The following is a 13,937-nucleotide window of genomic DNA, read 5'->3' as shown; positions in this document are numbered from 1 at the left end:
CAAGGATTGAACTCACAACCCTGGGTTTAGCAGGGCAATGCTCAAACCACTGAGCTATCCTGCCCCCCTTGTGTGTGACACGTGGGTGGTCTGTTCACACGAGGGGAGTCTCCTTCCTTGCACGTGACACGCGGGGGGCGGGTCCGCTCGCACGTGGCTCGGAGCCAGCCAACCCCGCCCTCCCTATCATGGCGCCCCGCCCACGCCGGCAATGGCTGCCTCGCTTCCGGCTTCTGAGCCCTTCCTCCCGTGAGTCTCAGCGCCCCGCCCTGCCCGTCTTCCTCTCTTGCGCACCGGCATCCCGCGCAGCTGCAAGATGGCGGACCTGCCCGGTGAGTGCGGCCCCGGGTGCTCCAAGGTGACCGGAGCCTGCGGCGGCGGCTGGCTCCCGCCTAGCCCCCGGCCCAGGTCCTGCGGGGCGCCTCTGGCCCTAGCCCGGCCTCCGCAGCGTGCCCCGCCCTGCCCACCCCGTACCCCCGGGATTCCCTCCCTCTCTCCCTCCCCATCCTCGCACCCCCGGGATCCCTGCCCATCCCCCCGGAGGGCCTGGCTCGCCTCTCGAGTCCCCTCCCGTCCAGTGTGATTCTCTCCGTGCCTGTCCCCGGGTCCCTGACAGACAAACGGGCAGTGACCGGCCTTTCTCTGTGTCTCAGTTCCCCTCAAAGACACCAGGCTCCTGGACGTGAAGCTGGGCCAGCTGCCCAGCTGGATCGCAATGCGGGATTTCACCCCCTCCGGGCTGACGGGGGCTGTGCGAAGAGGTGAGTCTGCCCCATGAGCTGGCAGGGGTAAAGCAGGTAGCCTTGGTAAAGGGTAATGCCAGGTACTACTGATGGCAAGGACAGAGGTGGAGCTGCCCTGCCCTCTAGATCCCTTCCACGTATCCTAACCCTGCACACATTTTCAGATCCTGCTTAGAGCCAGCTGCAGGATCTGGGCCTAACTGGCCATATCTGGCTTTGCTGGGGAGGACTAGGTGGTAGTGTCTGCCCCACCTATCCTCTCAGACTTAAACCTTGTCTACCCATCACAGTGAAAAACCGCCTGCATCCACACTCGCTGCAGTGTGTAGATACACATGGCAATGAAAAGTTCCAGCAAGGGGGAGGCAGTGAGGAAAGGCTCTGGCAACTCCTGCCTTTCCCTGCTGCTGGAGTTTCACTGTGGCAGTGGCATGCTAAACTGCTAAAAATAACTGTAGCCGTGGGAGGCACTGCTTGGACTTGTAGAGAGCCACATAGGGCATATACCCTAGAGTTCAGGCATGTAGGGTACTTGACCCTACTTGCCAAAGCTGTGCCTCATCGTCTGTGTTGTTTATACCTGTGCTAGCTGGGTGTGCAGCTTCTGTACCCTGCATGCCACCGCAGTGTGGACCTATCCTCAGTGGGGAATGCTGCCCCTCATTAAAGAAGTGGGAGTATCTCCTCTATGGACACTGACCAGCACCATGCACATATTTAAATATACTGTCACCATCCTTCCTGTGAGGAAGAAACTTAGAGGCTGGCTTATGCTCCAAACTATTGCAGGGGCTAGGCAGAAAGTTTTCCTTGGGGACAGGTTATCCCATAATTGCCTGGTGCTGCTTCTGAAGCAGCTGGTACTGGCCATTGATGCAGACAAAATACCAGACTAGATGGCCCACTCATGTGATTCAATATGGCAGTTCTTATGTTCCTAAAGCAGGCACAGAAATGTTGCCTTCTATAGTATATTGTTCTGTTCTTATGAATGTGTGTGAATTCATTAAGGTTGCTTTGTCAGCCTGTTCAGAGGTTTAATATGCTTTAGGTTTACATATAGATAAATAGATCTTTTAAATCAGTAAAATGGCCTGCTTATTCCTTAAAATTAGTGTGTGGGACCTGAATTTATTTGCTTAAAATAAACAATCAGTACTTTTTTCATATCACAAGAAGCAAATAAAATGTGTAATGTTAGGTGATGGTGGTTTGGAAAGAAACAAGCTTTTGTAGAGATTAACATAATACAGAGACTAATAAAATTCAGTAACAATTTTGCAAAAACCCTAGAGACTAAGCAATTTTTAAATACTGTACTTCTGCTGTAACTTCAATTTATGTAGGTGCCATATACATCTTTAGATATCTTTAAACACAAGTATTCTTGACTACTAGTAGTTGGGTAGACAGAGAATATCGTTCTTTTAAAAAATTGGATAACTGGAGAAACAACTTTGATCTCATAAAAGTCACAGTAGTGTCTCGCTTGAAACAAGATACTGGATCACTCTTATTCCTTTCCATACACGAGTCTAAAGCTAATACTGATCCTATTTTTCTTAACATGAGAGTTGTCTTCCGGTAGACTTGTTTCATTAGTACCGTGGTTCTCAACCTGTGGCCCAGTCAGCACGCAGATGTGGCCCATGTGACATCCCCAGGGCCATACAGGTAGTATTGAATGCAGCCCACAATGATAAATAGGCTGAGAACCACTGCATTAGTATGTTTAGAAAATAGCATCTATGATCTCCAGAGTTTTCTTGTGGTTTTTTCTCATCTGAATTGCTGTTGAAAGTGGTGCATTAAGTAGTTGTACAAAATGACTTTTGAGTTATAACTGTATACAGGGTATAATTGACACTGAACTTAAGAAAATAACTCTCCCCTATTTAGGTTATGACAGATACTTAAATAAGTACATCAATGTGAAGAAAGGGAGCATCGGTGGTGTCGCTATGGTGCTTTTTGGTTATGTTGTTGTCAGCTACATTTGGAACTATGAGCACTTGAGTAAGTAAAACCTTGTTTTGTATGGTTGGGCACACTAGTGTAGTTTGTAAAACTATGGGGGAGGATTATTTCAAAACCTGTTCCTGGAAGAGGAAGCAAAGTGAGAGTGCTTAACTTTATTTATATATCTGAGAAACGCTGACAAGACCCGTACTAACAGATTGAGCATGGGACTAGAAATAAGGAGCTAAAGTCTAACCCTGCTTCTGCTGTTTTGTGACCTTCACTAAATAATTTTAACCTATGTGGAAAATGGGTATAATACTTGCCTGTCAGAAGTTGTGAAGATGAATTAGCTGTTTGGTAATATTTAGGAATTAAATAATTTACAAAATAATCTTTGTTCACCACAAGTACTATCTTGCTACTTTTATTGTCAAACAGTAGTCAAGAACTGCCTACTGTGTAGTGCAATCTTAGACTGTACTTTAAATACCTAAGTACTAAAAATGGTCTCTGACTTCAGCATAGTGACTTGTTTTAATTTAATTGATGCAGAGCATGATCGTTGGAGGAAGTATCATTGAAACATTAACTTACTGCAGCAATGCAAGTTGCAGACCTGGACGCAGCTGCTGGAACAACTTTCCCTGATGAAGGCATATAAGCCAGTCACACTGAATTCTGTACTGTTATAATTCCAGGCAGATTCTATGACCAATAAAATATATACTTTAAGGTTGGTTGGTTTATGTAACTAATATTCTTGTGAGACTTTCTCTTGCTGGTGCTGAAAAGTGTTTGTGTGTCTCTTCTCACTTTTCCCCCCTATATGGTAGGTACAATGAAGATGGTTAGAAAGCCTTTTGCCATTTAATAATACATTGATCTAATGTGCAGTGCAAATGACTAAGGATAAGACTGATTAATCTTTAACTATTTTACCGAGAAGTATTACTGCTATATAGGGTACCTCTACTATGATGATCCCTTCACTTCAACCAAATGGGTGCAAATATTACTGGTCAGAACTTGTTTTAAGAGGATTCTTACTGGAGCAAAGGAAAATTCAACTGTTTAAGATGCCAATAGACACTTTATTGTAGCCACAGACAGGGCCGGCTCCAGGGGTTTTGCTGCCCCAAGCAGCCCAAAAATATATATATATATATATATATAGCCGTGATTACAATCTGCGGCAATTCAGCGAGAGGTCCTTTGCACCAAATGGGAGTGAGGGGCCCTCCGCCAAATTGCCGCCACATACCTGAAAGTGCCGCCCCGCTCTGGAGCTGCCGCCCCAAGCACCTGCTTGATAAGCCTAAAACTCATAATCATAGTTGCCTCATACAAAACACAGTTTCTCTGCTACAGGACCACTTCCACTGCTTTTATTCTGTACTCTTTTACTAAGTAAGATCTCCAGTAATGATTGTCTTCAATAGTATGTTGCCAAGCAGCTCCTACCATGGGTCCTAAAAGGCTTCCATAGAGTTGTGTGTAGAACTACCCTTGCCCAAGTGATGGTAAAGGCCAAATGAAAGCAAATGCATAGCCTGTATTTGAAATGGAATGTGACAGATTATTCTAAATGCCAGGGACAAGCACCTATGTTAAAGCTATTGTGTTTTTTTTAAATAAAGTGGGGAGGGATGAAATGAAACTTCTACAGCAGCAAATGTTTGCCAGCTGACGCTTCCAACCATGATGGTGAAAGTCTAAATAAGCAATGGAGTACATGGTTGTCACTTAAAGAAGCACAGCTTCGATGTGCTTGGGACCACCTACATTAACAAAACACATCAGTAAGTAATGATGCCACTGTTCAGAAGGATGCAGGGGTGAGTGCTATATGGATAAGGTACAAGAGGTTGTTTGTCTAAAGCTAACAGCTGTTAAGAGGGTACAGAGGCCCCTGCCTATTAAGAACATGGTTAGAATAAAGGTCTTGCTGGAGGATGGCAGGGGTCACTTCTGTGTTCAGCAGTATTATAAAGATAAAATTACTGTCTGGCTTGAAAAAAGTTACTTACGCAAGCTGACCATACTCTCAAGCAGATATGCTTTAGTTTACAAAGTGTAGACTGGGTACTTGCTTAGAGATGCAGTTTCTAACAGCCCTGTGCTGGAAGTACAAACAAGTTTAGCACCTGTTTATAGACTTCAGGGACAGAAGTCTTGATGTGTGTGTTCTGAAAAAATGCAGAATGAGCAGTGCTACAGTCAGCCAACTTACACCTGTGGATTTAATTTTAACTTTTAAGCCTGAATATCCCACTGTGTACTAGAGGGCGTATCAGTAAGTACAGCTTCTTCTACAATTTTTTTTTAAATCATCAGTCCTGTGTAATCATTTAAACCAACACAGGGTCTTATCACTTCCCAGGCATACATTACCCTTTTCATGAAAAAATCACAACCTAAGTTTCACAGCCAACTTTAAAACAGGAAGGAAAAAACACAAAGGCAGATAAGCAAATGTAGATAGATGCTTGAGACTAGAAAAAGCTCACATAGTCCAGGTACAAGAGCTGGGCTTTTTTTTTTTTTTTTTTTTAATTCCCTTGGTCATTATTTCAAAGGGCCAAAGTCTTACAAAATTAAGGTGTTTTGGCTTGGAAAAACATGCGCCTAAGAGGATACTCTAACACTCAAGAGTCCAATCCAAAAGCAATCTCAAGAAAACATAGTTCCATTTATTTGTTTTGAGAGCCTGTGAAGATACTTGTAGGAATGCCAGCTAACTTCATCTGTTGGTATCCATACACTGTTACACCTTCAAAGCTACTTCAGGTCTGAGTTCAGGGTTGCCATGGTGCGAACAGACCTGCGCCTCTTCTACAGCCAATGCTTTTGTGATTTCAGTTAAAACCATAAATGTACATTCATTCCCCTACAAGTGGTTTTCACATACAAGGACCAACTTCTCACCCTGCACAATAGCGAGGTGAAATGCTTCCGGCCAAAGCATACAAACTTTTATTGCAGTTGGACAAATACTTTACATCTTGGTACACAACATGTTATGTAAGCCATCAGGAGGTTAAGAAACCTCAGATTGAATAAGGGAACATAGGGCCTCCTTTCAAGAACTGCATGACAAGCTCCCTCACTGAAGTGGGAGGCATTTCAAGTACCAGTTCTTCCAGTCTGTCTTCCTCCTTGAAGCATTGCTGAAAGGTTGGAGGTTCCCAAAGGCTATCCTTTACAGAAACACACTGGAGCAAGATGTGTATTACGCTGAATGTTACGTTGGTGAGGGTTTGCACATCTATTTGCCGTTAGATCTACCTCCCAGCTAGGCTCAGTGAAAGAAGGCAGAGGTCAAGATCTATTTAAAAAAGGTTAAAACATAAAAAAATTGGACAGTTACAAAAATGTTTATCAGCAGCCAGCCCCTGGCCACAGTTCTTTCACTAATGGCGTTAAAAAACAAAACAAAACTGATCGATAGTTCAAGAAATAGTGCTAGGTGGAAACCTTTCCCCAGTGTAAAGAACCTCCTTGCACTCTCCTCCCTCTATGCTGTCTCACTGTCCGCTTAGAAAGGCCAGGTGTCCTTTGGTGCATCTGTTGGCGTAATGTCCTTTTTCACCACACTAGGAAGGAAAAAAGTGAAGTTATTGTGGCTTTTCCCAAAACTGCCTTTAACAAATCAACTGGCAAGTAGTTCTAGTTTGGAAGCGATGCCATTTGTACACAAGAGACAATATTCAGCAAGTTAATGCATTCTGTACTATACCATAAATGAGATTCTTGCCACAGACCCTTTTGGGGCCACTTGACTGTTAGGACCCGAACTTGCCTGCCACTATAACCTGAAGACCCAGGTTTCCTCTGAACGTTGGTGTTCTTGGCACTACCAATGGGAAAGGGCTGCAAAAGAGACACTCAAAGCCCTGAGGAGATTTAACTGCATTACTCTGCTGTAGAGACGGGGGCTTTTTACCTGCTATATTTCAGCACCTGAAGTCTCAAGGACACTGCTCTGACCAGTATGTATGATGAACATAGAAGTTCAGATGAGCATCTCCTTGTCAGTCACCCTGGACTACAAGGGTAAAACACAATCTGAACAAAAGATGCTTTCTATGCTCTGAAACAAACAGCCTTCTAAGCCGTGAAGCCATGACATATCCTAGTCTGACCCTCCTACTTTCTCCAGATGTGCAATTTATTTGAATAACTTCCTTAAATCCCAGCCTGATAGCACTCTTTTATTGATGACTATGCAGAGAAACTGCTTAGCCTTGGGTAGGGTAGTGACTTTTCAATGCTACAGCTGCAGAAAAATGGAAAGTCGTGCATTGATAATAAAACCAAGCAAATGCACGACACGAGTCATGGGGTAACTAACTGAAATCAAAATATCCTTTATTTTCCAATAAAAATCTGACTGAAATGTTAGAACCTGTTAAACATACGATCCCTGTGCCTGGTGGGGAAGCCCTGTGGTGAGAGAGAGAACGGAGAGGGAGGGAGAAGAGAACTGCTGCTGCCCCCATATCCTCTTTTGTGCTGCTTTCCTGCTTTACCTTTGACAAAGGCAACAGCGCTGCATAGATTAGTCATAAAAGAGCTTTGAAAGCCTATGACTTCTCCCCTGCTCTCCCCCCAACTATGACATACAACTAGCCCCAATTAGAGTTTCTGCTACAAAGGAGTTAATGGCAAGACTCACAAGGATAACTTTAGTGGGTAGGTTTAGGCCCTTTGCCTTCACTGAAACCCAAGTCTTGTATTAAATTGGAGCCTTTGAGGTTCTCAGTGAAACTGGTTCAGATGTTTGCTGTTATAATCATGTAGCCAGAATAAATGTCAAAGTTATAGAAGATAATGATGGAATGAGTCCAAAAAATAGTCTTAGTTTTATGTTTGGATTATTAAGAGACTTAGTTTGGAATAAAGAAATGTTTAGGTTCATTATTAATGCTAGTGCTCATCTTGGGCAGACTCACTGAAAAGAGTGGCTAAGAAGATCCTTTGCTACCTACAGTAGCATTTGGGGATGTTTCTGCAAAATGTTCGTGGAAATTGAGGTTTCAGTTTAATTGAGGAGCTGCCTGCACCACTAACTGAGGAATTTGGGTTTGACGTCTTGTTTCTCGGTTTGGCAGGAGCTACGTGTGCTGTGGCAGAACCATCTTCAGCCTTTCTGGATTTGACTGTGTATAGTCACTTCCCCCTGTTGTTTGGGTGAGTTTTTCACACAGCAACAGGGGAGAAGCCTTTTTAAAAATAGCAAAATGCAAGGAGGAACACTTAGGGGCAGGGGTAACATCTGAAACTACTTTTAAGACGTTTTTTGAAACTGGCTCAATTTCGGGTTGACAGTGTCCTTTTAACTGGCACCAGTGGGGTTTTCTGTGATTAGCAAGTGGATCAAGTGCATTGAATCATTTCATACAGGCCACCGAGGGGCCATCTAACAGTCATTACCAACCCACAGACTAGGTAACTGGTAACCCAGAGACTCCATAGCTCAATACTAACTTCCTGATCCCAAGCTGCACCCACTATCCAAAATACATGTCTAATAACCAGTGCATACATTTCAATACTTTTCTTTACAATGTCAATGCTTCTTCACAGGCCCTGCTGCGCCAGCAACTCAGCAACCTGTTCCCTTTACTGCAATCTGCACCAAGTTGAAAAGGGATGTGACAGGTGGCTAGCAGCATAAAGGATGCACTAGTCAGTTTAGGTGACTTTTACTTTGCATTTTTCAAATACAAACACCCTCTGAGAGTTACCTTGTAACAGGTGACCTGCTCCAGCGGCCGGGGACCTCTGTTCCCCACGTTGTTGCTTTGAGACTGCATAACACCGATGACTTGTGGGGTCCTCTGCTGGTTGGGAGAAGAGTTCTGACTCGTTAACTGGATCAAGGATGATGACCTTTGTAATGGCGGATTGTTATTTTGCTGGGAGGGAAGAGAACATCCCACACATTGAATGATAACCTTCTCAATAAATTCAGAGGAAAATTTATCTGCCAGCCCAAGCACCAGAGATGAAAGTTCAGAAACAATAGGGCATACAGGGCTTGACCTCGCAACCAAGACTTCCCTCACAAAACCGATCTACAGAGCTGGGCGAGGCTGCCAGATATGTCCATTAGAGCTCCATGACAGGCGTCAAGCAGATTTATTATTTTAATCTGGCAGATGGTTGCTTGGAAGAAAGAAAACACAGATGTATATGATATACTATGTAACATGGTAGTGCTCTGTGACCGAGGGCTTACACTGCAATATACGAGTGATCTTAGGACTTGTGCTTGTCAGTGTAGCAGAGCTCAGGTGCACTGCTTAATGCTTACACAGTGCCCACCTTCCAGACAGTCCATGGAACAGAACTGTCACTACTGGCCATGCATTTGCCCTCTCAGCTGAAGGAAGGTGGCAGCAGCAGAATAAGGAAATCAGGGGTTCAGCTAGAAGAAAAAAAACAACCCCAGAATGAAGAAGGCAGCAATTGTGATCAATGCCAAAAGTAAGAGGAGAGAGGAAAAGGATAATACTTTGCATTTTTATGGTGGATTTCCTCCAATGATCACAAAGTTCTTTAAAAACTTTTGGTCAAGTTTCAATATGTCTGTGAAATAGGAAAGAATTACCCCATTTTACAGATGTTTGCCCAAGACACAGTGAGTAGGATAAGAGTCCTGATGGCTTGTTCCTGTTCTAACCACTATACCACATGCCCTCTTTAAAAAGAGAGTCAAATTTGTTAGCTAAATGAGTTGTGCTTCGAATGTGTTGTCTCTGGGAGAGGCAGGGAAGTCGTGTACCTTTTGCTGTGGTTGTGTTGGCTGAGGCAGTGGTGGTTGCTCTGTGGTTCCCATAGGCAGTTCAAATCGAGGACTGGTTTATAAACACACAAAGAGAAAAGACACACATAGAGAATTGATACTCAAACCAGAAATTGGCATATACCACCAGCACAGCACTGAACCAGTTCCTTAAAAGACAAATAACTGTCCAGAGAGCAAAGCAAACCTTTAGTTATCTAAACTGTGCTTCACAACCAAGTGGACCTTCTCTCCTGCGTTCTGCTGCTTAGCCTTTATAAACTGAAGTGGTAGGGGAGGTACTGAGACAGTAAAGAGTATTTCTGTGTGCAGCTGTGAAGCATTCTGGGCTATATACTCATCGAATCTGCAGTTGTCCTCACAACCTTTGTCTGATGTCCCAGAGTTGTGTGTGTAATTATCTAAATAGCCACTTGCCTTCTTAGTCTGATATTTGGAAAATGCAATGCAATTGAGTAGATGTCCATACCAATTTTGACCACTGAATGAACTGACTCATATGCAAGGATTTAAAAAAAATATACTATGAAATAAAACAGTTGTGTAGTTGAAAGCGTAACTGCTGGAATAACATGTCTAGAGTTAAGAGGACCAGATCAACTGTAATTAATTAAATTGCTTTGTACAAGTTGTATTGACCATGCAAGCACTGACATACATTTTCAGTGTCTTCTTGGGGAACATTGGTGTGATTTGCCCAATCTCTTTTGATCATCCTGACTACAAATTCTTTTCACTTTTAAGAGGTAAACTCAAATATGAACAAAACTTCAGCTGTGTGGTACAGTACAGTTATTGCATCAGTGCTGCAAATGTTCTACACTGATGGGTGCAATATAGTAAGATAGACCTGATGGTTAACTGATCAGAGAGGAAACTACAGATGACAGAAAAGACCCTAGAACATACTCACTGCATGAATTTACAAGCGGGCCCCTCCGGACAGAATCCCACCAGGTAATTCACACAAATGACTCTTCGAGTGTGTCTGTGTCTGCAGAGGGGACCTACAACATAAAACTTCGTAGATCACATATATTACACACATACCCCAGCACCTACCAGTGGCACATATGGGAGGTGGATTACATTAGCCTCATTTTTATAGCCACAAAAGCAGCACCTATGCACCATACATACCGTGTTTACAGAAGCCTCTGTCATACCAGGGACAGTCTTTGATCTTAGACTCTGGGTCAATGTGCAAGAACGGACATTCTTTGTTACTGCACTCTCCTGTACCAAAGCCAAACACACACTTTAGGAAACAGAGCATGCATGAGGTAGAATCCCCTCCCAAAACAATACCTAGGTCATCTAGTCCCAGCAAAACTGTCATGAATATTTCTAAATCCAGGCACAAAATCTGTTTGCCTGCCCTTTACCAACAACAACAAATACTCACTGCAGGTGAGTAAGATTTTGCTAGATTGGATTATTTAGATGTGCATTTAAAAATAAAGTACACTGGGAAGGGAAGCAATTACAGCAAAACTAAACATGTAATGCAGCAAAAGTGTGGCAAAACTACAAATGACATGCTAACCTTGATCCAAGGAAACCTACGGGACTATAATTTTCTAACAAGTTGCCTCAATATGTTAATTTAATTTAGCCCAGGTCTCCAGAGCTGAAGGTTGAGGCATTCAATTTTTGGACCTTTAAGCCGCCTGTCACTCATCATCTGCTGAAAAATTAATTCATGTAGAGACCACCTATTCAAGTTAGGGACAAGCTATGAAGGACAAAACATTTTAAATGTGTGAAGAGTTAAGGGGGTAAAATACAATGTGGAACTAAACACATCTGATCAGAGCGTGTAAATTACAATCTAACAAGCATCAGTAGCAGACCGAGAAGGGTAGAGAGGGCAGATGAAGCAGAGATGACAGGTATATACCAGGGTCCTCTTTGCCAGTCATATTCCCACACTGGCAAGTGAACTCAATGAGAAGCCACAACACCCCTTACCAAACTTGGAGTAGAAATAACACTCAGGCATCTTGGTCATGTCATACTCATGAAGGAACTCACACTGGTCTCCCTTCTTGCACAGCCCTCGGAGCCAGTGTTTGCAAACAACTGTCTTTTCTCCACTGATGTGTCGGAAAGGACACATGCCTCCTATAGGTGGAGAGGGGAGAAGAAAGAATGAACAGTTGGAACTTTTAATGCAAGAAGCTTCGTGCAGGCCTACAGGGCAATGGTGATCCTTTGTTTGAATCCTAGAAGAGGAGGAATTTCAGAAGTCTTTACATTTGCATATGAATTTACCATTTAGTGCTGGTGAAAGGTCCTGAACTGACTGCCTTAGGGCTTGGCTACACTGGAGAGTTGCAGCGCTGGTGGCGGCTTTACAGCGCTGCAACTAACTCACCGTCCACACTTGCAAGGTACATACAGCACTGTATCTCCCTGGGTACAGCGCTGGCTGTACTCCACGTCTGCCTGGGGAATAACGACTGCAGCGCTGCAGTGCCAGTGTAAACAGGGATTAATCTTACTACGCTGTAACTGACCTCCGGAATTTTCCCATAATGCTTTTAACTAAAGAACTCTTTGTTTTGTTATGATGCCTCTCTTTGTTTTGTTGTGAACTCGGGGCTCCACCTTATAGGGATCCCACCATTGCATCTTCACTTCGGAGAGCTCTACTGCGTGAAACATAGTCCCTCTTGATCTCCATTTCACTGTCTCTCTCCCCAACCCCTGCAATATAACTAGGGTATTATAAATTAAGCTAATATAATTAATGAACTGCCAACACCCCTATTTCTCCTATTTTTGTTTCTGTTAGAATATAGTATTAGGAATGTCACTTGCCTTTTCCACAGGCAGCTCTTAAAAAAAATTCACAGACAGCAGCACCCGATTCTGTGGAGAAAAAAATATTCACAATGAAGGTTTCTGAAACTCTGCAGACATGTTAAAAGTGTTTCCTTCCATCTGGAGATGAGCTAGTTCTGGGCATCAAAAACAGTCGAGCAGTATTAAAAATCCCCCTGGCAAACTGCATGTTAATGGAATATATGAACTTTCTTGTGCTGGTCTCAGCCATTTGGCTCTTCAAAGTATTTTTTGTTACTTTTAATTCAGTTTCACATTTATGAAAGAACCTGTCCAGTCCTGGAGACTGAAATCTCATACAGTATTTATCCACCAAACAAGTACAGAGTGGTCAGCAGCAAACTGCCCCTTGTTATGCACAACGACCCTGACTTAGAGCATCTGCAGTGTGCAAACAGAGTCAAACACAGGGACACTAGGCTAGCCAGCACATATTGTTAAAGGGTGCCTCTCCTCCCACTATTGGTGTCAATCATCAGAACACAAGGTTTTGAGGCTCAGCCACAGACCTGGTGTGACCAGGAACAAGTCACTTCACCTCTCTGTCCAATCGTTTTCCCCATCAATAAGATGGGAGATACTGATGCTGACCTACCTCACAGTAATCTGGTCCCTACTGTCCCTTAATTAATGAGATAAAGTCTGTTTTCAAGCAATAATCATGCAGATCAGACACCAAAATACAAAACACATTCCATTAGGCCATGAATGAGCACCTGTGGGGCCATCTGCCCAATGCTGCGGTTGGGGGGTAGGTTAAAGGGATGAAGGATAGAAGTAGGAAGAAAGATATGGAGGAGCCTCTTACACAAGGGTGGGGTGAGGAAAGGAAGGAGGGGTTTTCCCCAGGGGAGGGGGTGTGTTTACCCCCTGGGACCATGGGGTGGGGTCTCCCCAGGAGAAGGGGGTGTTCCCCCCCCGGGGACCAAGGGGTGGGGTCTCCGCAGAAGAGGGGGGGTGTTCCCCCCCCCGGGACCATGGGGTGGGGTCTCCGCAGGAGAGGGGGGGTTCCCCCCCCAGGACCATGGGGTGGGGTCTCCGCAGGAGAGGGGGGGGTGTTCCCCCCCGGGACCATGGGGTGGGATCTCCGCAGGAGAGGGGGCGTTTCCCCCCCGGGACCATGGGGTGGGGTCTCCGCAGGAGAGGGGGGGTGTTCCCCCCCCCGGGACCATGGGGTGGGATCTCCGCAGGAGAGGGGGGGTGTTCCCCCCCCCGGGACCATGGGGTGGGGTCTCCGCAGGAGAGGGGGGTTCCCCCCGGGGGTGGCGATGGGGAGCGGACTCCCCGGCCCCTCACGCACTGTCCATGCCGGGGAAGGGCAGGGGCTGCGCCCCCAGCTGCTGCTCCACCGCGATCTCCAGGTCGAACTTGATGTGGTCCACGCTGGCGATGAGCTCCTGCATGGTGGCGGCGGGGCGGGGGCCTGGGCCGGGGACTCGCGGAGTTGGGGGCCGGCGGGGCCACCGGCTCAGCCGCTCCGGACCGTCCGCCCGCCCGCGGGATGCTGGGATCTCACCCCTCACCCGCCGCCACCTCTGACCCCCAGCTCCCAGCATGCACCGCGCGGGGCCGCCTCC

The 13,937-nt window shown here is 45.2% G+C and overlaps 2 protein-coding genes across 4 annotated transcripts; one reads left to right on the top strand and one right to left on the bottom strand.

Moving 5' to 3' along the window:
- Positions 1 to 254: 254 nt before the first annotated feature.
- On the top strand, positions 255 to 3,460 carry ATP5MF (ATP synthase membrane subunit f). The gene is made up of 4 exons (XM_044978753.1): positions 255 to 332; positions 654 to 761; positions 2,643 to 2,759; positions 3,258 to 3,460. Exons 1-4 carry the CDS (start codon positions 317 to 319, stop codon positions 3,284 to 3,286), a joined length of 270 nt encoding a protein of 89 aa, XP_044834688.1. The 5' UTR covers positions 255 to 316; the 3' UTR covers positions 3,287 to 3,460.
- Positions 3,461 to 3,913: 453 nt separating this feature from the next.
- On the bottom strand, positions 3,914 to 13,898 carry CPSF4 (cleavage and polyadenylation specific factor 4). 3 transcript variants are annotated; one of them, XM_044978747.1, is made up of 8 exons: positions 13,661 to 13,898; positions 12,337 to 12,387; positions 11,485 to 11,637; positions 10,654 to 10,749; positions 10,427 to 10,520; positions 9,493 to 9,565; positions 8,453 to 8,548; positions 3,914 to 6,298 (listed from the first exon to the last, which is right to left on the bottom strand). In XM_044978747.1, exons 1-8 carry the CDS (start codon positions 13,761 to 13,763, stop codon positions 6,230 to 6,232), a joined length of 735 nt encoding a protein of 244 aa, XP_044834682.1. In that variant the 5' UTR covers positions 13,764 to 13,898; the 3' UTR covers positions 3,914 to 6,229. The 3 variants fall into 3 exon arrangements, with proteins under 3 accessions (XP_044834682.1, XP_044834683.1, XP_044834680.1); XM_044978748.1 differs by having other exon boundaries at positions 8,453 to 8,545; XM_044978745.1 differs by having other exon boundaries at positions 3,922 to 6,298; positions 8,453 to 8,623.
- Positions 13,899 to 13,937: the final 39 nt, after the last annotated feature.

The sequence above is a fragment of the Mauremys mutica genome, chromosome 11 (genome assembly GCF_020497125.1).
Source record: "Mauremys mutica isolate MM-2020 ecotype Southern chromosome 11, ASM2049712v1, whole genome shotgun sequence".
Taxonomy (NCBI): Eukaryota; Metazoa; Chordata; order Testudines; family Geoemydidae; genus Mauremys; species Mauremys mutica.
Note: the sequence above shows the minus strand (reverse complement) of the source record. Positions and strands in the feature narration are given on the sequence as shown.

Excerpts from the sequence above, each read along its gene's own strand:
- ATP5MF (XM_044978753.1), top strand. Across the intron at positions 762-2,642 it reads GACGGGGGCTGTGCGAAGAG|GTTATGACAGATACTTAAAT; the intron begins GTGAGTCTGCCC and ends TCCCCTATTTAG. Across the intron at positions 2,760-3,257 it reads TTGGAACTATGAGCACTTGA|AGCATGATCGTTGGAGGAAG; the intron begins GTAAGTAAAACC and ends TAATTGATGCAG.
- CPSF4 (XM_044978745.1), bottom strand. The coding sequence starts at position 13,763 with ATGCAGGAGCTCATCGCCAGCGTGGACCACATCAAGTTCGACCTGGAG. Across the intron at positions 10,750-11,484 it reads TTATTTCTACTCCAAGTTTG|GAGAGTGCAGTAACAAAGAA; the intron begins GTAAGGGGTGTT and ends GCTTTGGTACAG. Across the intron at positions 8,624-9,492 it reads CAACACAACCACAGCAAAAG|CAAAATAACAATCCGCCATT; the intron begins GTACACGACTTC and ends CTTCCCTCCCAG.